This window comes from Dermacentor silvarum, chromosome 8 (assembly GCF_013339745.2).
Source record: "Dermacentor silvarum isolate Dsil-2018 chromosome 8, BIME_Dsil_1.4, whole genome shotgun sequence".
Lineage (NCBI taxonomy): Eukaryota > Metazoa > Arthropoda > Arachnida > Ixodida > Ixodidae > Dermacentor > Dermacentor silvarum.
Window position 1 is genome coordinate 126,389,968 of NC_051161.1, and position 23,676 is coordinate 126,413,643.

General features: G+C 47.8%; 2 protein-coding genes across 3 annotated transcripts in view; both read left to right on the forward strand.

The window, feature by feature from the left end:
- Window positions 1–23,016, forward strand: part of LOC119461674 (juvenile hormone acid O-methyltransferase-like) — a 37,494-nt gene extending 14,478 nt beyond the window's left edge. Inside the window, exons 2-3 of one of the 2 annotated variants that reach the window (XM_049671871.1) lie at window positions 3,568–3,733; window positions 22,766–23,014. In XM_049671871.1, the coding sequence (XP_049527828.1) occupies window positions 3,568–3,733; window positions 22,766–22,935 (336 nt within the window). In that variant the 3' untranslated portion in view covers window positions 22,936–23,014. Of the gene's footprint in view, window positions 1–3,567; window positions 3,749–22,765 lie in introns of both variants that reach the window. The other variant, XM_049671872.1, reaches the window with a different exon arrangement.
- Window positions 1–23,406, forward strand: part of LOC119462823 (juvenile hormone acid O-methyltransferase-like) — a 76,880-nt gene extending 53,474 nt beyond the window's left edge. Inside the window, exon 4 of the transcript XR_005194226.2 lies at window positions 23,268–23,406. The gene's annotated coding sequence lies outside the window, so the exon portion shown is untranslated. The remainder of the gene's footprint in view (window positions 1–23,267) is intronic.
- The last annotated feature ends 270 nt before the right edge of the window (window positions 23,407–23,676 follow it).

Consider the following 23,676-nt stretch of genomic DNA (forward strand, 5'->3'; position numbering starts at 1 on the left):
CGTTTACTGGCCAGTTGCCTGCTCCTAAGCTCACGTACAACGTGAAGCCTGCTGGTGAAAGGCTGTTCCACGTCCACCGCCATGGCTGTGAATGTCGCCGGCTAACACTGTCAGAGCTAGACACGGACTACACATGCAGATACCCAAAGAACTGGACGTCAAGGTTGCCGCCCTGGTAGCTGAAGTGACAGAGCATCGCACGTGTAATTGCAAGTTGTGGGTTCGGCTTCCACGTCCGTAAAGTGGTCTTTCTTGTCCACTTTTTTCCCTTCATTATTTTCATCCGCCATTGTAGCTCAGGCACCATGGCAGTTCTGCTGCCGAGTACGAAGTTGAGCGCTCGAATGCCCGCCTGCGGCGGCCGCATTTCGACGGGGGTTCAAGTGCAAAAGCGCTCGTGTACTTAGATTTAGATGCACGTTAGAGAACTTGTGGCGGTCAAAATTAATCAGGAGACTTTCAATACCGCCGTTCAGGCAGAACGCCGATTCTTCTCGCCCTACTATTTTTGTGATTTTTTTTTATTTTTCCAGTGAACTGCTGTTTCCTGCTTAGCAGTAGCGCACCCAGGATCTCTGCTAGGGGGGGTTGACAGTGTGGCAATACCATCTAAACAGCACTAATTTCGATTTCTTCACGGGAAATTGTCAAAAAATTCGCTTTTTTGCGAGTGTGCAGACGATTGCGCCGTCTTACATCTCAGTTGCAGTACTCAAATGCGTAAGGAAAGAAAAGGGGTTAAAGAAAAGGGGGGGGGGGTTGAGTCGGCCTCAGGGGGGGGGGGGGTTACAACCCCCGAATCCCCCCCCCCCCCCCGTCGGTGCGCCACTGCTGCTTAGTTTCAATGGAGATGGAGTCTCATGCTCGTCCGCCGGACGTGGCAGTGCCTCCGGCGGCTGCCTCCAGGAAACGCAACAGCACCAAGAGCGATGCTGACAGTGACGACACCATGCAGTACCATGTCAGCAGTAAAGAATCTTGTGACGGCACTTTCGAGCTAGGTGCGGAGCCGTACAGCAAAGAGAAGGTTTCTCAGCGCATCATCGAATTCGAGTGCGTCCAACATGAGATCTTCGCGGAATACCGAGGCACTCAGCATCCTTTCCGCGCCAGTTCTCGCCACGGACAACCTGAGACGTCTCAACAGGCAAGCAGTGTCTTCACATCTAGAGGCACTGGTTCCGAATGAAATCAAAGACGTCCGGATAAACACCCGTAAAAACGTCCTAGCGATTGACGTATAACATGCAGCTGCGTTGGATCCTTTGCGCAAAGTCACGGAACTGGACGGGATGCAAGTCTGCCCTCATATTCCGCTGGACAAAGAAGTCAGTACTGGCGTAATAATCTACGATGTCGATGAGACCATTGCCAACACCGATCTATCTATTTTAATAAAGCCAGCTACAGAAAATACCGTCATCGCAAACGCGTTTCGTCTCGGCACGTCACTGTGTGTAAAGATAATATTTAAGGGCGAATTCCCCCCATCACGTCTGAAGGTGGGCCACTTCCGACACGCAGTTCGCCCCTTTCTAGCAAAACCGCTCCACTGCTGGAAGTGCATGAAGTTAGGCCAGTGTATGCAAAAACACTACCGTGTGTTCTCGACGCACGGGGTCCCACATCACTGAGACGTGCGAGGCCAATGTGCTAAAGTGCACAAACTGCAGCGGCCCTCACGATGCATCCTGAAAGGAGTGCCATTTGATTCGATAGGAAATGGCAATATTGAATAAAAAGGTTAGAGTCGACCACTCGTCTCACCAAGAAGCGGCAGCATCTATTAAGCGACGACGATCACGTCACCGACGCCGTTCAAGAACCACCAAAGCCTCTGTACCACTCGAGCTACGTATATCACCACCTCCTCTCCCGCCCAGTCCAAACGCAGTCCGCTTGGCCTGAACTCCCGAGGCTACAAGCACCTACTGAGCGAGGTCAGACTACTACAGCAACGGGACACTTTATCTGTTCCTGATAAATTGCCGGACCAAGATCGACAACTTGTTGTCATGCTCAGCTCTCTGGTCAGTGCTATTCGTGTTCTTCTGGATAAGCTACAGACACCAACAGCTCGAAGGGCATTGCAAGTGTTGGATGCCATCAATCCGGTTCTCGCAAGCATTCAGAAGTCCAGTGTTTGAGAAGTTATAAGCGGAACTATGGCTCGTCGACAACAACAGCGATCGTTCCGGGATGATGTCAGAAGCGCCTCCATATTCCAATGGAATGCAAGAGGCTTGACGTCACGTATTTCAGACTTCCAACGTTGCCTGACTTCGAGCGTGCAGTGGTTCACTGATACAGGACGATCGCCTCCTCGCAGCGCACCACGACGAGGTCTGTGCTGCCGACCGGTCGATTCTCGCGCATAATTGCAAACCGGCTCCGCCACAAAGTGCGTAGACGAGCAACGATGTTGTTGTTACGGGCCGTGTACATAGGGCTCTTTGACATGCAGTAGCAGAGGACGTAGGGCAAGGTCTCCCTCTCGTGCCCACCTACTCTGCACCACTGGTCACGACCACGGGCAGGCTCCGTTTAAAGGTAGAAGGTTGAGCCTGGCCTTGTGGGTGAGCCGATAGTCCGCAAACCGGGTAAAGGTCCCGGAGCGCATGAAGTGAGAAGTGGCGGGGTCGGCGGCCACGCACTGCAGCACCTTTCTTTGATTAGCCTTATTTTTATAACGTTTGCACCGTCCTCTCTTTGTCGGCGTTCCAACCGCTTGCGTGCCTAATTTCCTGCAGCTCTCCCGGGGCGGCGGCACCGTCGTGCGTGTATATAAGAAAAGTTGTCGTTCCCCATTTTTAATTTCACTTCTATTCTCGTTGTAATGGGTAGACCGCGTGTAGTGCGTACTCCCAGCGACGATTGCATTCTCCTCTCTGTTCCTGCCGTCACACTTCATAGGCGCGCTGGTCCTTGGGAGTACGGACTACACGCCGTCTTCCAATGATGTGTCACCTCTGTGTCGTATATTAAACAGCTTTGCTGGACATCCACCTTCACAGAGTGGAATGGCTCACGATATTTTTTTCTGTTGTAGCACGCCTCATCCGAAAGCATGCGCCACGGTGGCCGCCCGGCGACCGACTCGATCATATTCTAGCTCAGGGTAATCGAAACCTATTGGGAAGTGAGGGAAAACTCGTCGGATCATATTTGATACTTGTTGCACGTCGCGCTGTGCTTGGAATCTAACATGGGACTTCTGCGTTACGATCAGGGATATACCTTCATGATGACTGTTGGCTTATACGCCAGCAGATATGTGTGAAAGTCAGTCAGTCTTTGCGATAAAAATTCGACTGGCTTTCACTAAGCAGCAAGATTGCACGTCATCGGAGCTATACGGCTCGCACGTCTCGTCTATGCCTAAAGTAATATGTCAAAAAATAGCTTCCTGCGAAAATTGAAAACGTCGTAAATCAGTCAGTGCGATTTATTGATTCATATTTGAGTGGAACTTCTCGCGCTTCGCCGAATCCAATTTTTCAATTTTTATCGCTATTAAGTGTGTTAAAACTTTTCAGAGGATACTGACAATGCATGACTGTTTTCCAGGACCCAAGGTTACTGTACTCAAATCAATTCAGGTTTGACTTCGACAAGAACATGTCTGACGTGGAATCGGAAATGCGATCAGTGGTCTCAGAAGCCGGGCTGACGTGCATTGAATGCTCTGTTTATGAAACACAATGGCCGTTCCCTGATGTCAAAAGCTGTGTCGGTAAGTGTTGAGAGCGTTGCGTATGAAATATTTGTCAAAGAAAAATCGCCTTGTATATGTGATCATTTTGGCGCTACTTATATTTTCTGCGGGCGCCAAAATGGATGTTGCACGATTTACACGCTCCCATATGTGTCGCAGATTGGCGGTAGCGGACGGTTTAATGAAGGTTTTACCTAAACAGCAACTAAGATCATATGATTGATCTTAAGCAGACTCGGTGGTTGAAGTATAAGCAGTTTGTGGCGTCCTGCGCATTGAAGAAAACAACCAGTACCCCTAATAATTACAAAAAGGTGCTAATTATGTGTTCTTAGCATGTACTGTATTTATTAAAGCAGTAGTTTGAGCTTGTTGGTTCATGTGCATATCCTAACTCGTATATAGAACCAATGACCAACGAATAACGAAAAGGGGACACATGCGCAAAGAATATTGTGTTAATATGCCTTCTCTGACCCTCTCCTATAAAGAACTTCATTTTGTGACTCAGATATATAGCACGTGCTTATGGCGTAAATCGATGATGTACGCTGACGGGAGATAAAGTGTGTTCATTTTATGTTAGTCTTTTTTCCGGATATTTGGTGACTGTCAAGGTATTTATGTCCACATGTCAAAAAAATGAAATCAATTGTAAGTCATCCCCGTGTTCGTTCTTTCGTCATCTTTGTTCCGTCAATATTGCGCTGCTCCTCTACATTCGCACCGTGATACTGTTATTCCCTATAATTTTGTTATGTAGTGTTTCTTCGTACTTCTCTGCGACTCGCCCCTTTGTAGTATAACACCGAACATATGATAATACTGTTTTCTAATACACAACATTGCAAAGTTATCTAACATAGCCGTTTGTAAATATTGAATGACCGTGTTTTTATGAATTTTACACTCAAACTATTTCAACATCACGCTGACTGTCAAATAAACGGAGGCTCGAAGCTCTTCGAAAGGGTATCTCCACCTTAAAGAGAGGCCTTTTTTCCTTCCTATCCGGATTTGACGTGAAAGCAGCTGCTGTGCTGCTGGTTCGGCTGCCATCTCGGCGGATATATTTGTGAATAGATATACTGTGACGTCTCGGTTGGGACGACGTTTATTAGGCCCGGGAGCTCGTCAGCGAACAAGCGCAGCACATAGGCGATGATGGTGATCACATATACAGGAGAAGAGGAGAATAGGTAAAATTGTGAGGTTGATGATAACATACAGATGAGGAAGATGTGCGTAATAAAAGCCCACGCTAATTTCCCCCTGACGTGAAAGCGGCCATCCTGGCCAGCCGTCAAGGTTTCGAGGCACGCCGCGTGAAGGGATTCATGCGGGAGACGTGGACAACCTCGGTATTGCGGCAACGGCGGTCTGTGGGGGCGTCAAGAGGAGTGACGCGATAGACTGTCCAAGGACTATGTACTGCCCGATGAACCGTGGCTGGAATTTTTCACATAAACCAGGGGTGCGAACAGGAGTCAGGAGCAGGACCTCGTCACCAGGTCGAAAAGATACAATGCGATGGCATTCGTCGTAAATATTTTTCCGGTCTTGTTGTCTGGCCTCTGTGTTCAGGCGAGCACGCTGGCGACAGTGGTCGAGTCGGGAAACGTACTCTTCGCACGATCATAGGGATGAATTAGCCTTGGAGTTGAAGAATGAAACGTCCAGAAAGAAAGTAGGGGAGCGTCCATAAACGAGGTAAAATGGCTGAGAAGCCAGTTGTGCGCCTGCACGGCCGTGTTATAGGCGAAAGTGACGAATAGTAAAAGAACATCCCAGTTTTTATCTGGTGTTGCGTTCGGGGCAGTGACCAGTGCAGATTCATTGTGGAATCGAACAACTCCTGATGTAAATGCTATGCCTTTAGTAAGGCAACGGGAAGAAGGGAACGCCAAGACGTCACCATGGTCAATGTCGTCGGATAGGAGAGTGACAAGTTGGTTTTGTCCTGGGAGAAGTTCCGTATCTTCCGCAGCGGTCTGGTGAAATGGCGTGTGGGTTTCTTCGCCAAGCAAGTGTTCGGTGTCGGTAAGGTGTATCACACGCTGCCCACAACAAATAGCAGTAGACGCAGAAGATAGAAAATCCCATCCCAAAATCAGCTGGTGAGAGCACGGATATAGTACAGCAAACTGTATGTGATGGAGAATGTCATTGATAAGTATGTTACGTCGCTACCGACTTGCCAGCCTCTCCGGATGTTCGGCGGTACCTGCACAAAAATCGATCCAGCCGTGTTATCAGGTCATTTCCCGGATTTTTATTTAGCCCTTCTTTGAGCGTGCGCACCGCTCTCTCGGCCAACACACTAGATTGCGGGTGATAGGGTGCTGTTGTTAGTTGCTGTACCTCGTTACGTGCCGAGAACTCGCGAAAAAACGCGCTCACAAACTGTGGTCCTTTGTCGGACACGAACGTGTCTGCCCAAAGCCCAAACCGTGCAAATATTGACCGCAGAGCTCTGACCGTGGTTTCTGACGTAGCACTCTTCATTGGCAGCGCTTCGATTCCATTTTGTTGCCGAGTCTACGATGACCAAGACCATGTGTCCGCCCACCGGACCTGCAAAATCAGCATGCAGATGGCTCCAGCGTTCCCCGGTCGCTGGTCATGTCGCAGGTACCTGGGCAGGTGGCATTGCGGAAGCCTATGCACAAACATAGCACGAGCTGACCAGTCGCTCAATATCCGAGTGTTGTCCTGGATACCAAAATAGCGTTCTGGCGATACTCTTCATGGAAACCATACCCGATTGAGTTTCATTCAGCAGGTTTATTGCGCGTCTTCTGGCCGCAAAAGGCATAACAATGCGATGGCCCCAGTATACCAAATTGTCACTTACGGTTAGTTCCGTGCTCCTGTTGAAGTACGGCCGGTACTGCTCGTGATCCTGGGGTCGAAACCGCAGCCATCCTTATAAAATCCATTCTTTGACATGTTGAAGAGTAGTGTCTCGATCGGTCATTTGTTCCACCTCTCGGGCGCATATCGCCGTTTCCTCCATCGCTTGGGCAAACAAAACGTACTCCCGTTCGTCGGAATAACTCTCTCGTGGCTCTGTAACCGCCAGTGGCAACCGGCTGAGGGCATCTGCATTTGAATGTTCACTGCCTTTACGATATTGCACCGTATAGCTGTAGTTAGCGAGAAACAAGGCCCAACGCTGAATCCGGGCGGCTGCCATCGGTGGTATCGCTTTTTTAGGATTTAATAAACCAGTGAGAGGTTTGTGGTCTGTCACCAGGACGAATTCATGTCCGTACAAGTAGTCTTTGAACCAGGCAACCCCGAACACAAGTACTAGAGCCTCTTTTTCTAACTGCGAGTAATTGCATTCTGCCCCTGTAAGTTTCCTGGAGCGGAAACCAATTGGGTAACCAACACCATTGATCCGGTGGGACCAAACGGCTCCGATATCTACTAGTGACGCGTCACACTCCAGCCTCAATGGCTTATGAGTGTCCAAAATGGGTCAACAACTTCGAGGCTTCTATTGCATTCTTGACTTTCCGAAAGCATTCTTTGTGCTCTTGCTTCCACTGCCACCTGGCACCTTTGGCAAGAAGGGCGTTAGCGAAGCCAACAAGGTCGCGAGGTTCGGCAAGAATTAGCCGTAATAGCTGACAAGACCTAACAATGCTTTCATCTCACTCACCGAAGTGGGCTCCGGCGCTTCGCGGACTACCTTGATGTTTTCGTCTTTCGGCCGCAGTCCGTTAGCGTCGATACGATGACCGAGAAAGGTGACCTCGTCTTGCCGAAACTTGCATTTCTTCTTGTGCAACCGAAGACCATATTCTCGCAATCTTTGAAGGACTTTCCGCAGCCGTGACAGGTCATTTCGCTTTTCTGCGACAATAATATCGTCGAGATACACCTGTACTCCTGGAATATCGCTCAGGAGCGCGTCCATTCGTCTCTGAAATATGGCCGGTGCGGAACTTATGCCAAAAGGCAGCCGTTTAAAACATAAAATACCCTTTTGAGTGTTCAAAACTGCTATCTTCTGGGCGTCCTTATCCAACGGTAACTGATTGTAGGCATGGCGCAGGTCCAACGTCGTGAAAACTTCCCCGCCGTTCAGCTTCTCAAAAATGTCATCCACTCGCGGCAACGGGTACTGCTCCATCGCAGTGGCCGCGTTGACAGTCATCCGAAAGTCTCCGCAGATTCTGAGCGACCCATCGTTCTTTAGAACGGGTACGACTGGCGTTGCCCACTCGGCGGTTTTCACTGGCCTAAGGACGTCTTGGGCTACTAGCTCATCCAGCGCTTCCGTCATCTTGTCCCTCAAAGCGTAGGGTACAGTACGAGCCTTGAAAACCGCGGAACAACATTTTCCTTCAGCTGAAATGTTACCGGTGGTCCCTTGCAAAGTACCAGACCTCGAGCAAAGACGTCAGCATATTCGTTAAGTAGGGTCTCTAGTTCTGTGTTGGCTACGTTGCACTTCATCGGTTGCATGCTCGCGACGACGTTTGTCAGCATGGAAACTCCGATTTCGTTAAAAGCCTTGATCGTGTCCCTGCAACATAACGACGGTCCCGAGCTGTCGACCACTATGACCGTGCCTTGAATATCCTTCCCATCGCATCTGGCCGTCATGATTAGTTGTCCAAGCACTGGAAGTTCACCCAGGCAGGACAGTTTTAGCTGCGTTTTTCGCAACGGCGGCCACTTCATTTCATACTTCCGAAACACCAATGCTGAAATGATGCTTACAGGTGATCCGATGTCCTTCAGCATTGTTAGAGGAACGTTATCCGAGCTGACAACTCTGTAAATCGGTTTAACCTTGCGGATACTTGCCTCTTGGTGAAGGACGGCCTTTATAGTGTACAAGGTCTCACTATCGTCCGTGGTTGCACAGTCTTCAGCAGTCATTGCGTACGCCCTTTGCCGTCGTACATCCGCATGTGGAAACTGCTGTCGGCGACTAGACCTGGCTGACTGGCACATTCGGCTCAGATTGCCTCGTTTGCCGCACCTGTGGCACACCGTACGCAGGTGTGTAAATTCATCTTAGGCATGATATTCGCTACCACAGCGTCCACATCGGCCGCGTGTATCCGGCTGTGGCCGGAACTTTCCAGCCCGACTCCGTTGGCGTGTAAAATTTACAGCACCTTGCTCTGTAGAGTGCATCATTCGGGCGTTCTCAGCGGCTTCTTGTGCCGAAATCGCAAAGCACTCTGCCTGTTCTAGCGTGAGTTTCCGTTGCGTCAATAAATGTCGCCTAACGTCTTCATCGCACACGCCACACACAATTCGGTCTCTCAGCATTCGCTCCAATGATGTCCCGAAATTGCACCTCCCCGCCAGCCGTCTAATTTCAGCAATGGAATCCTGAACAGTCTCACCGGCTTTTTGCGCTGGTATGAAGAATGCATAGCTGGCACCCGTTTCGTTGACTTGAGGGGTATAATGTTCTACCCGACGACTTGATCGTAGCTTATTTCGTTGACCTTCTTCGAGTGGCAACGCCCCTGAACCACTCCCACTGCGCTGCCCGTGAGCGCTGATATCAGGAGTGCTCGTTTCGTCTACGATGTTATGGGGTTCAAGGTAAGCCTCCAGGCGAACACGATACGTCGGCCAGGTACCCTCCGCATCTCCAAATTCTGGTGGCCGCCTGGCACTCATGCTTGCGCGGGTCACTCGTCGCCACTGTTACGTCGCTACCGAGATGCAACAAGGAAGCCAGATAACGCAACAAGAACGATGGTTTATTGAGCAGCTTGTTTTTATAGTAAGCGCACGTGACGTGCACTGATGAGACTGCATACGGCTGACACATCAAAATACACGCGCAGTACAGAAGGCAGAAGGTCGAATAGTGTTCCCTTCGGCTGCAACCAGCGTGGGACCATCGTAAGGCGTCATAACTTTCTTTAGACGGGATCACAAATGAGCATTCATAACCGACAAAGCCGCACCAGTATCCACTAAAGCATCCACGGGCACCCCTTCAACGTACACACGAATCATATTGGATGGGCGCGCTGGAGGAATTTCAGTCTTGTGCGTGTGTGCAGTTTTTCCTCAGGAAACTGCATCGCTTATAGTTTTCCGCGCGAACGGTAGAGGTAAGTGAGGCAGGCCGAAGTGGTGACGATGAGCGCCGGAAGGGCGATGGAGAACGGCGTCTGGCTGAAAGGTAAGCGCCTCGTGCTTCGAGGGATGCAGGCGGAGATGGAGAGCGCTGCGAAGGTGAAGAGTAACGCTGCCCTTGGTAAGAGGCCCCACCATAAAAATCGCGCTCACACATATCGTAGCCCCGACGCTCGTCTTGCTGGCATTTGCGGCAAAGGCGTGATATGTGGCCGCGATAGCCACAATAATAGCACGTAGGACGAGACGGACGCCGGGGGGGGGGGGGGGGCTAGTAGGGGGTGTTCGGTGTACCGTGTGACAGGGAGGTCAGATGGGCCGATGACGGGAAGTGAACCGTGGGCGCAGTAGCAACCGACGCGTAAGTTGGTAGCGGCAACGGAGAAGTGACGTGGCCGAGAGGCTTGGCAGCAACTTGCGCGTATGTCGGTAGTGCGGTAGTTGGTAATGCGTGAGGGACAGGAGCTTGTACTGGCACAGCGCAGGTCAAGGACGCCAGTTCTTCCCTGATAACGTCACAATATGACGCACCAAAAGGTTGGCTGGGACACGTTGAAGGTGAGGGTAACGCTTCGATTGCAACTCTTCGCGTGCGTATCAGTGTACGTAGATCGTGGTCCCCCGTACCCCGCAGGGGCGTCTGCGTAAGCAGGCGTTTGGTGTGTTGCGACACCACGGACCCGAGCACATGAGGGTTGGACCCTCCCGCGTCTAACCGTGCGCGGCTTAGCCGTGTTCGGGGAAAAGGGGATCCTGGGGGTTGAGCCGATGCCGGGTGTTTGGACCTTTACGGCCCCTCGGCGGAGGCAACACACCTCTTTGGCCTCTGCTTCACGTAGACGGCACCCCCGGACTGACCCACCCGGGGGAAATCGGTGGTCGCCTTTTCCTGTCCCCCTCTCCAACCTTTTGCTTTCCTATCTCCTTTCTTTTGCTCTCCTATCATCTCTTCTCTTCCGTTACTTCCAAATTTTCACAGGCGGCTTGGGTTAACCTTGTGTATGTGCCCTCCCTTAGGTATAATATATTAGGTTATAGTGGCAATGTACGGTTGGCGCCTGCAGCCTTACGCGTTAAGTGCTGCAGCGTCCCCTAGTTGGGCTCCGTGGTGGGTGGCCGCCATTGCCGCCGAAATAAAACAAACCGTTATGGGAACACCAGCTTTTCCCCGCATACTTGATCGTCATCCTCTAAAGAGGGGACGCACCGATGAACTTTGCCTATCTTTTAACCGACCAAAAGATAACTATCCAAAATACCATGTTGTACACAGTGAGAACTCTCAAAAACCGGCCAGATCAATTTCACCATTCATTGTTGCGAAATCTTTAACCGAAGCTTTAGGGTCAGGTTACAAAGTGATCAAAATGGCTAGCGGAGACCTTCTTCTTGAGGTCCCTCAGAAACAGCAGTACGAGAAACTCGGCAACCTTGTGACGTTCGGCAACATACCAATTTCTGTATCACCACACCGATCAATGAATAGCTCACGCGGAGTCGTATCAGAAGCAGACCTCCTAGAATTATCGGAAGCAGAACTCCTGGAAGGGTGGAAAGATCAAAACGTCACCAATGTAAAACGTATCATCATCAGACGGGACAACAAAGAAATCCCCACCAAACATCTTGTGCTAACATTTGGATCTAGCGTTCTGCCTGAAACAATCGAAACAGGATACATTAAGTTAACTGTCCGACCATATGTCCCTAACCCTAGACGGTGCTTTCAATGCCAAAGATTCGGCCATGGCTCGCAGAGCTGTCGTGGTCAAATAACTTGCTCAAGGTGTGGAGTCCAGGGCCACTCCTCTGACAATTGTAGTGGCACTCCTCACTGTGTGAACTGCAGTGGTGACCACGCATCCTACTCACGTTCCTGCCCGAACTGGAAAAAAGAAAAGGACATAATCACCCTAAAAGTAAAAGAAAATATTTCTTTCAAGGAAGCCCGTAAGAGGTGCTCACTTTTCCACAGCACACCTTATGCTGATGCGGCGCGTCGGGGGGCAGCGTCGCAGCGGCCACTGCCACCTGCCCAGCCCGCGCGCAGCGAGCTGTCGCTTGTGGCTCCTGCCCCTGGGGTGGAAGGATCTAAGCCTACTCCACCCAACCAGCAAACAGGCCCGGTTACTCTAGGGTTGCCGGTAGCACAAGAGCCCGCGGCGACAGCTTGCGATATGAGTAGCGAACCCGCAGGACCGCCAGCAGCTCCCACGGTGGGTGCAGTCAAGGCTGCCTCACCCTCTCCGGCCTCTGCTGGCGCTGGCAACAGCCGGCGCAGCTCAGGCCCAAAGGCAGCCCCATCGACCTCCGGGCTGGTGGGCACAAAGGTCTCGTCCTTCGCGGCGAGACCTTCTCGCGAAATTTCTCGCTCGCAAGAGCGTGTGTCCAGCGCCTCACATGAGGCAATGGACAACACCCATCCCGACGGCGCATCAAGCGCCTAAGGAGCGGCGAGGCTCCCTCGACCGCTTTAGAAAGGACAAATCCCGCGTTACAGGGCCTGGAAAAGGTTCTGTAATCTAAGGCAACACTTCCTTTTTTGTACACACAGCACCAATTTTACTTTCGGTATGGATATACAAATCATACAGTGGAACGTCCGAGGCGTTCTTAGGAACCTCGATGATGTGCAAGAACTTCTCCACGAACACAATCCAAAAGTGCTGTGTGTACAGGAAACTCACTTAAAATCGGAACATGCAAACTTTCTTCGACAGTATGTTACGTTTCGTAAAGACCGCGATGATGCTCTTGCATCTTCAGGCGGTGTTGCCATTATAATTCAGAAAAGCATAGCGTGTCAACGTATACCGCTGCAAACGCCCCTCGAAGCAGTGGCAGTTCGAGTTGTTCTCTTAAACAAACTCGTCACCATTTGCTCGCTTTACATACCCCCACATTACCACTTACACAAACATGAATTCCAGTCCCTAATAGACGAATTGCCAGAACCTTATCTTGTTCTTGGGGATCTCAATGCACACAGCGGACTGTGGAGCGACTCTCGCATCGATGCTCGAGGCCGTCTAATTGAAGGCTTTCTTTTCTCATCCGGTGCATGTCTGCTAAACAAAAAAGAACCCACATATTATTGTCTTGCAAACAAAACTTTTTCTTCTATAGATCTCAGCATAGCTTCTCCATCCATATTATCCGAACTTGAATGGGAAGTTATAAAAAACCCTTACGGGAGCGACCATTTCCCAATACTGCTGAGAGCAACCAGACAACACGAATCTCTACCACATGCTCCCCGGTGGAAGGTTGATGCAGCGGACTGGGAGAAATACCAAACACTTACCAGTACGATCTCGTGGGCTGACATGTCTTCGCTCGAAATTGATGAAGCCGTTGAGTATTTTTCTAACTTGATAATTGATGCAGCTTCTAAGTGTATCCCCCAAACAAGTGGACTTTCTAACAAACGCTGTGTTCCATGGTGGAATGAACAATGCCGGAACGCGCGTAGGCAGCAGAACAAAGCATGGAGGCAGCTTCGCGATTCTCCTACTGCTGAAAACCTTTTCAATTTTAAGAAAATCAAGTCCCAAGGTAGGAGAACGCGCAGACAAGCCAGGAGAGACAGCTGGCAAACATTCTTATCAAGCATCAATTCATACACTGATGAGGCCAAGGTTTGGAACCGGGTCAATAGAGTAAGAGGACAACAAACACATCCGCCTCCCCTGGTAGACACGCAGGGAGACACCCTGGAGGACCAAGCGAACCATCTGGGTGCACATTTTGAACATGTGTCCAGTTCATCTCACTATTCTACAGCATTTACAACATACAAAGCAGACAGCGGGACTCAACCAGGATTCTTCGATGTGCCGCAACGTGGCAATGACACTGCGGACCGTCTACTTGTCAACGCCTACCCCACAGGAGTGACGTCATCGCTGGACAACCTAGAAAAGGCGCATCCCGGCATCGATTTCTTCAGAGGGCACGGCAGCTTGCTGGTGGACAGCATGCCTAAATCGCCATTACTGCTTGTGCAGGTTTTGCCGTGGTATCTACAGCAAACAACGGGACTCAACCAGGATTCTTCGATGTGCCGCAACGTGGCAATGACACTGCGGACCGTCTACTTGTCAACGCCTACCCCACAGGAGTGACGTCATCGCTGGACAACCTAGAAAAGGCGCATCCCGGCATCGATTTCTTCAGAGGGCACGGCAGCTTGCTGGTGGACAACATGCCTAAATCGCCATTACTGCTTGTGCAGGTTAGTCAGCGTGGTAATTTGCCTGCTTATCGTAGTGATAATAGGTTTTTGTTGGTCATGCCGTGCCCTCAAAAGTGTTCTGCAATTTTGTCTGACTGCTGGTCGATGCTCATGTTGTTGCTTGTGTCCGGTGACATAGAACAGAACCCTGGGCCGAAGGTTAATGAAATGTTGCAGGTTATTATTGATAAGCAGGAGGTTGGAGACCGCAAGATGGACCAAATAAGAGAGGAAGTTGCGGCTGTTAATGCTAAAACTGATAAGTTACAGGGTATTCTGACTTTGTTCGAGGAGATGAGCAACAAAATTGAAAAATTGGAATCTGTTGTCCAACAGCAAGCATTGAAGTTAATCGAGTATGAAAACAGAAGTAGGCGTAACAACCTCCTAGTATTTGGAATCAGTGAAAGTGCTGATGAAACAGAAATTAAACTCAGAGAACAGGTCCTGGACGGTATTTTTGACAATACTTTGGGGGTCCCCGTCAGGACAGTTGAGAGAATTCACCGTATTGGAAAAGCGAATCCGGATAGGTCAAGACCAATTATTATGAAGTTCCTTGATTCCAGGGAAAAGGACAGTGTACTAAAGAACTGTTTTAAACTGAAGGGCACTAATGTTCGTGTCAGCCAAGACTATGCTAAAGAAACAGCGGAAATACGAAGAAAGCTATGGGAAAGTGCAGCATCGGATCGGTCAAAAGGCACGAAAGTCAAGCTTATCTACGATAAACTTAAAATAAAAGACAAAATGTACACTTGGGACCTCACACAAGATAAGCGCACACTATGTGGACACGAAGAAAGTAGATCCGGTAAAGAAAAACAGAAAAAAGTTGATACGGCTAGCCGCCCGCCTAACTTGGACGATTCAGGAAGTTCGATGGTGACGCCCAGCTCGTCATCTACGTCATAGCTATGTTTTCTTGTTTTAAACGCACGCAGCATCGTTAACAAAATAACTGATCTGGAATTTCTACTGCTTTCACAGAGCCCTCATATGGTTTTGATAACAGAAACCTGGCTGCACTGTGGTATACAAAATGACGTAATTATTCCCCCTGGTTACCAAATGTTTAGGAAGGACCGCGATTCACGTGGCGGAGGAGTGTGTATCATAATAAAAAATTCTGTCCATGCGACCCTAATTGATAGTGACATCCCTGAAACAGTTTGGTGCAGGATTTCTTTTCAAGGTGTTGTTTATCTCGTCGGTGCAATATATCGGCCACCTGCGACTTCCCTGGACATGCTAAACCAACTGAGCGCATTCTTGTGCGACAATGTACATAGGAACACACGGTTAATTATGGCCGGAGACTTCAATTTACCACACATTAACTGGCAGGACCTAGCTTGCAGCGGCGTTGAAGCATCCAGCGCTGATAAACTACTAGATTTAATGTTTTCTTTTAATCTGAATCAAATCGTTCAACAGGATACAAGAATAACTTCTAGGTCGCGGTCATTGTTGGACCTAGTGTTCCTATCCAATAATATAGAAAATCATTTGTTGACAATTGAGGACGGTATTTCTGATCACAAAATGATTGTAGTGAATGTGACCGCTAGCAATGTGCCCCATAAGAAATACTCTACTGTAATTACGATAAAAAACTACAAACGTGCAGATGACAATTCAATTTTAGATTTTTTGGAATTTTCGTTCGGCCAATTTGAGCACCACGCAAAGGAAAAATCTGTAGATGAGCTATGGCATGAATTTAAGGATGTAGTAAAACATTGTGTGGACCGATTTGTGCCAACTCAAAAAAAGAAGTCTAAACAGCGCCGTCCTTGGATTACCCGCGGTATTATTCACATGAAAAGAAAGCTAAAACGACTGCGTAAAAAGAAAAAGGGTTCGGACGAAATAGCGAGACTTCGTGCAGAATTAAGACGTACTCTGACACAATCCAAAAAGCAGTTCTTTGAAAAAACACTGACAGGGTTCCTAAAAAGTTCTCCACAAAAATTCTGGAGATATCTCAGCAGTAGGAAAGATAAAATTGAAGAAATCGTAAAAGGCACTGGAACGTTAACAAAGACTGCCGACATTGCTGAGCATTTCAATTACTTCTTTCAGTCTGTGTTTACTAACAACACAAACGCGAATACAGGCGAGCATTTACAGTATATTATACATTATCCAATGGAAAATCTTGTAATCAAACAAGAGGGAGTATTCGAATTGCTGCTGAATTTAGATGCAAAAAAATCTAGTGGACCCGACGGGGTTTCTGCTGATTTTCTGAAACGCTATGCCGAGTGGATGTCCTACTACCTAACGATAATTTTCGAGAAATCATTACATACGCATTCATTACCCAAGGACTGGCGCAGGGCCGTAGTTATACCAGTGTACAAAGGCGGTGATCGCACGCTTGTAAATAATTACCGTCCCATTTCACTCACATGTATCAGTTGTAAACTTCTGGAGCACATCATCGCAAAACACATCTTAAAATTTCTAGAAGAGAATAGATTACTTTACTCATACCAGCATGGCTTCCGTACTGGACTATCCACCATTACACAATTAATCGAAGTGGTTCATGATCTCGCTGCAGCCTTAGACGAGAAGCACCAGATTGACGTCATTTGTATAGACTTTGCAAAAGCCTTTGATAAAGTGCCGCATGATAAGCTGATCTTTAAACTGAGAGAAATAGGTATCGATGAAAGGCTAGTGCTTTGGATAAAAGAATACTTAAATGATCGCAAACAGACCGTAAGTTTAGATGGCAGTTTGTCGAGTCCACTCCAAGTGCTATCAGGTGTTCCTCAGGGATCGGTGTTGGGTCCACTGTTATTTCTTATATATATCAACGATATCCCATGTGTTGTTGAACAACCGGTGAAATTGAAGCTTTTTGCAGATGACTGCCTAATTTATTCTACCGTAACCAATGTTCAGGATCAACTCAGAATTAGTCGTTGTTTAGAAAATTTCAGTCAATGGTGTAACTTATGGGGAATGAAAATAAACTACTCTAAATCAACATACACACATATGACTAGAAAAGTAAACGTCCTACCTTTTAACTATTACATCGATGGTAATTTGTTAGTTCGTGCTAACCAGTTTAAATATTTGGGTGTTACAGTCACGCATAATCTGACATGGCATACGCACATAGAAAATGTGTGCTCGAAAGCGAACCAGAAACTAGGTTTCTTAAGGCAAAAACTACATCAAGCTTCGCGAGATGTAAAGCTGATAGCTTACAAAACTTTTGTTAGGCCGTTACTTGAATATGCCTCAGTCATCTGGAGCCCTCATCAAAACGCATTGACTACAAGGCTAGAAAAAGTTCAACGTCGTGCTGCGCGCTTCATATGCGCAAAGTACCGCAGATTAGATTCTGTCACACAGATGTTGCAGTCATGTGAATTGGAAACACTAGAAACACGAAGGAAAAGGAATCGGCTCAAAGTGTTTTTCAGGATACTACATGGTCATTTGAAAATTAACAAAGATGAGTACGTGCAACTCCCAGGGAAACGAAGCAGTCGTGTCAATCACCAATATGTTTTGAGACCATACTTTGCTCACAGTGATGTGTTCCGCTATTCTTTTTTCCCCGCCGTGATTGAACTTTGGAATGCGTTACCAAGCTTTGTGGCAAATGCCAGTGATGTTTGTGAATTTGAAAAATCGTTGAACGCGTATTTCTCTGATTTCGCTTCTACTTGATGTACCTGTATATATGATTTGTCTGTATTTAAAACCCTCCCTGTAAGAACCCTCAACAGAGGGTTGACAGTATGATTAAAAAAATACAAATCAGCAATAGAAAAACAAAAACTAGACCGAAAGAGCACCGGGAACGAGCCATACAACTTACCTTTCTCTCTAGCAGAACTGCATGCATCACTCGCCTGCTGCAACCAATCTGCCCCAGGCTCTGACCGCATACTATATGAAATGTTGAAGAACCTGCCCTCCGAAACGAAGAAAACCCTTCTCTGTCTGTATAACTGTATATGGACCTCCGGCAAGATCCCCTCTGCCTGGAAAGAGGCCATAGTGATTCCTATCCTGAAGCAGGGCAAGGATCCATCGTCCGTATCCAGTTATCGGCCCATAGCTCTAACAAGCTGCATCTGCAAAGTCTTCGAGAAGATGATAAACCGCCGTCTAATACATTTCCTAGAATCAAGCAAGCTCCTTGACCCATACCAGTGTGGGTTTCGCGATGGCCGATCCACCACTGACCATCTGATACGCATAGAGGCTCAGATTCGTGAAGCCTTTGTCCACAAGCAATTCTTCCTGTCTGTTTTCCTCGATATGGAAAAAGCATACGACACCACGTGGCGGTTCGGAATACTAAGAGACCTCGCACACTTTGGAATACGTGGCATTATGCTGAATATCATTGAAAGTTATCTGTCCAACCGCAGATTCCGTGTTCGTGTGGGTAGTGCCTTATCAAGACTATGTGTGCAGGAAACTGGAGTACCACAGGGTGGTGTGCTTAGTTGCACCCTCTTTATCGTGAAAATGAACTCTCTGCGTCTGTACATCCCACGCAACATATTTTATTCAGTATATGTCGACGATGTACAGATAGGGTACACGTCATGTAACCTTGCAATCTGTGAGCGGCAGGTTCAGCTTGGTCTGAACAAACTGTCTACGTGGGCAGACGAGAATGGGTTTCGGCTTAACCCACAAAAGTCTACATGCGTCCTCTTCTCCAGAAAGAGATGTCTGCACCCTCATCCCAACATCGAGCTACAGGGTGAGGGTCTACCTGTAAAAACTGAACACAAATTCCTAGGCGTAATTCTAGATGCGAAGTTAACGTTTATCGCACATCTAAAGTATCTAAGAAACAAATGCCTGAAGACAATGAGCATCTTGAAAGTGCTGTCTCGCACTACGTGGGGTAGTGACACAAGATGTCTATTGAATCTTTATAAGAGCCTCATTCGATCACGTTTAGACTATGGTTCCATTATATATCACTCCGCGACGCCGAGCGCCTTGAAGATGTTAGACCCTGTCCACCATCTGGGCATCCGCCTTTCTACAGGTGCTTTCAGAACGAGCCCCGTAGAAAGCCTCTACGCTGAATCAAATGAATGGTCGCTCCATCTGCAGAGAACGTACTTATCCTTGGTATATTTCCTAAAAGTGAACTCAAACAATTCGCACCCTACCTACACAACCATACATGATCTGTCCAGTGTCCAAACCTTTCAGAACCGCCCTTCCGTTAGAAAGCCCTACGCACTGCGAGTAAGATGTCTTGCCGAAGAAATGGATGTGTCACTCCACGAGCACGATGTCATGCCCCCTCCTGTACAGCTGCCACCATGGCAGTGGCAGCTGATTCAGTGTGATCTGTCCTTCATTGAGGTTACAAAGCATGCGCCGATCCTACATATCCGTATGCATTTCCTCGAATTGCAGCACAAATACTCTTGCCCGGAATATTTTACTGACGCTTCAAAGTCCCACGCTGGCGTGTCTTACGCGGCGGTCGGTCCTTCCTTTTCTGCTGCGGGAGTTCTACACCCAAACACAAGCATCTTTACAGCGGAGGCCTACGCCATCCTGGCGGCGGTTAAACACATCAAACAGCTAGACATACGCAAGGCAGTCATTTACACTGACTCCTTGAGCGTGTTGAAATGTTTAAACACTCCAAGTAGGCACAGAAACCCCGTAATTATAACTCTTTATTCCACCATTTGCACCGCGTATGTATCCAAGCAGCAAATTGTGCTCTGCTGGGTGCCAGGGCACCGCGAGATCGAAGGGAATGTGTTGGCCGACAAGCTAGCCACATCAGTTCATACAGACGCTGCCACTTCACCCATAGCCGTCCCTGTAATGGACCTGAAGCCCTTCATTAAGAAAAAGGTCAGGACCTACTGGCAACGTCTGTGGGACAAAGAAACGGGCAACAAATTACACACTATCAAGCCTCATCTCGCTCATTGGCCACCAGAATCGAAGACACGCCGCACACAGGTTACACTTTGCAGACTCAGGATAGGACATACATACAGTACACATGCTTACTTATTGTCCGGTGGCGATCCGCCTGTCTGTGATGAATGTGGCGAGCCACTCAGTGTACTTCATGTCCTCTTACAGTGCCCTGAACTGGAGCCTCGGAGGAAAAACATTTTCCATTACCATCACGGCAATATCTCCCATTACATCCTTCTATGTTTTTGGGCAATGAACCTCTTTTTAAATATGAATCACTTCTCGCGTTTTTAAAAGACATACCTAATTTCCGTGTTATCTACCCAGGTGACGTGTAGCACGGCCTCTCTGCAGAGGCCACTGCTGCGGTATTTTATTAAAGAAAGCACGTGCCTCGTGGTCTTTGTTCACAAAGGCCTTCGGTAGGCGTTGTGCTGCTTTTATATCCTTAATTTTAGCACCATGACCACTTCTCATACATTCACGACCCACAGATCACTCCACACGTCACTGCCATAATTCTATTCGATATATGTTTTACGCTTATATACCGCGATTTGCTCTTAGGCCCCTTTACAGCCACATAGCATCCTACCATCGGAACCCACTGATCATGGCAAACATACCATTCATTGTCTTGGCGCTCTTTGGCCACATTTGGCCCTTGCGCCAAAAAACACCAAATATCATCATCGTGGTCCCCCGTAGAATGGGCATCGTCAATATCGGGCTGTAGGCGGACAGACTCGAGCTCATCGAGGCGCTGACAAGTGGTGACGACGTCAGCGACGGTAGCCGGATTCTTAGTGGCGAGGGCATTGAAGGCAAGAGTTCCAATGCCTTTGAGAATGTGGCGTACCCTGTCTGACTCCGACATTGAAGAATTCACACGTCGGCAGAGTGCAAGGACGTCCTCGATGTAGGAGGTGTACGACTCGCCCAGGCGTTGTTCGAGGCTTTTTTTGGTGAGAGTGGACCGAACGGCCGGTGTGCTGAACACTTCTCGAAGCTGGTGCTTGAAGAGAGTCCAGTCGGTCAAGTCGGTGTCGTGGTTAAAGAACCACGTCTTCGCCACACCCGACAGATAAAAGGAGACATGGCGGAGTATATGAACATCATTGGTGAACAACATCATCATGAACATCATCATATATGAACAACATCATCATGAACATCATCAGTGGTTGGCGGAACTGACTCGCTCATAATCGTCCAGCCAGTCTTCGACATCCTCTCCGCGAAGACCAGCGAAGAGATGGGGGTCACGCTGGGGGCTGTTGATGATAAAGGAAGGAGGCACTTGCGATGTCGGAATGGTGGCAATAGGGGCGCCAGGCTGCACGTCCTGCGGCATGTTAGCTGACGGTGGGCTCAAGCAGCGACCTGAACGAAGCTCCTGGAGGCAGACCGGACGGCTAGAGAACGTAGGACCGAAGAGCACACTCCACGACTTGGGACGTCTCGGTTGGACGACGTTTATTAGGCCCGGGAGCCCATCAGCGAACAAGCGCAGCACATAGGTGATGATGATGATCACATATACAGGAGGAGAGGAGGAGAGGTAAAACTGTGAGGTTGATGATGATAACATACAGATGAGGAAGATGTGCGTAATAAACGCCCACAATACTAAGTTTATATGTGCCTAGTATGGAGGTACTAGCGAACGGTCTTATCTAACACCTGTATGGCTGACCGACGAAGCAGTGCCAGTAAACGTGCTTGTGTTCAGCAAAATAATAATAATTGCTACATAAAACTTGGATGTCCGCTCACCGGTTTCTCTAATATTCAACAATGTCTTTAAGGAATAACGCATTTTGTTTAACGAATTTCTTTGATCTACGTTATTTCGTTTCTTTGGTTAAGCAATCCTCTATATGCCACTGGGTGTTTCCGTTCTTGGTCAATGCTCCAAAATGGGTAAGGCCCACTGTAACACTAGATGTACAGAATACCTAAATGTAGCCAGATATGCGTCGTACTTCCCTAATCCTACACCTGTGGTTACTATGCTTCGCTCGTCAAGCATAAGACATCGCCTTCGTCCTCGCGATGATCGCTGACCAGATGTCTCACTTTGTGCAGCCAACTGATTCGGTGTTTTCATTTCGGCATCACTTGTGAGCAGTGTATTGAACGAACATAAAAATTTGAAGAGATTATTGTTGTGACCTTTGTGGTGGATAAACGAAACATCACATGTGTTCACACGTTGCTTAGGACGAAAGTAAACACAATACTAGGCGTCACTGTTCGTTTCATAGCATTTATTTAAATGCATTACTAACGCTTGGATGCCCACAGATGCCAACATGTGCGATGGATCTGCGGAATGTTTTTTTAGCCCTTGCCTACTCCTATGTTTTGTGATCAACAGAATGAGGTTTCCTTTTATTTTATTGATAAACTACGTGCTCAACTTCTCGCAGACCTAAAAGTTATTTTATCATAATATGCTCCCGATACTTGTATTTATTTTTTGGTGACGAGTATAGGCCGACAGAAAGCACGTCTTTAGTAAATTGTAAAACATATTCAGTACGTGAAGGCATCGCGCAACGTACCATTTGAAGACGGTTAACCATTTTGTTTGAAAACCTTGAATAAGAGGCGAATAATTCTCTCGGCTATAACTTTTATTCTGAAGCTCAAGGAATCTTTCAATAGCGTAGACGCTTAAGGTGCCTTCCGTGACGAGGTATATTCGTTGTTTGCTGCGCACTAAATATCTTTCTTCTTTGCAGATGCATTTTTTGAGGCGTTTGAATTATTCAAGAGCGTTCCACCCTCGGATGTCGATGACGCTAAGAAGGACTGGACGCGCATCCTTGATCACTGCTCAGGACAAGGGCCTGGAGCATTCGCCATGAAGATAACGTTGTACTGCGTTCATGCTCAATCGCCGGTCACATGAATGAGCTGTTCGTGGGGAACAACACGAGCTGAAAAATTGCATTTCTTTAAGAATGCTTACTTGCGGTTCTTTTCTTCGTTCCTTTCTGCATCATAGTACACTATAAGGAAGCATTAGAGAGTTACGAAACGTATACGGAGCGATATAATAATATGAGTAGCAGCTGTATCCTACAATTAAGAGAAAGATAGAGCGGCGAGAACAAACCAAATACCTCCATCTGTTCGGCAATCGTGTTTGTATGCCATGTCTTTGTCTAGAGAGAGAGACAAAAATTGTAATGATATGTAGAGAGACTAACACATAGCGACATGTCTAGCGTGTGACTCGAGGTGAATTGGAGAGGGTTGAAAGAATGTGAGTGAGATAAAAGCAACAACAAAGCACAGAGGCAGACACTAACAGATACGCTATCACTAATTCACACGAAAGATATCTACAGAGTCTCATTGATCCCTGCGTTTGAGCTTTTCATTTCATTAAAACAACGCAGGAGTTAGGCGCGAGTTCTCAAATGCTTCGATATGATGAAGCAAAACGTTAACCTTTTTTTCGTTACGGAGGAATTCTACAGGAGGGGCTGCGCGAATTGGAATTGTCATAATTGGAGTCGGAATTATTGGTATTGAAAACCCTTTCCCAAACTCGGTGATGATGATGATTATTTATTGGCATACCCTTTGAAATGGGGTGGTGACAAATAGTCACCTGGCTTGCTTGATTTAGTCAGATATGCTATAC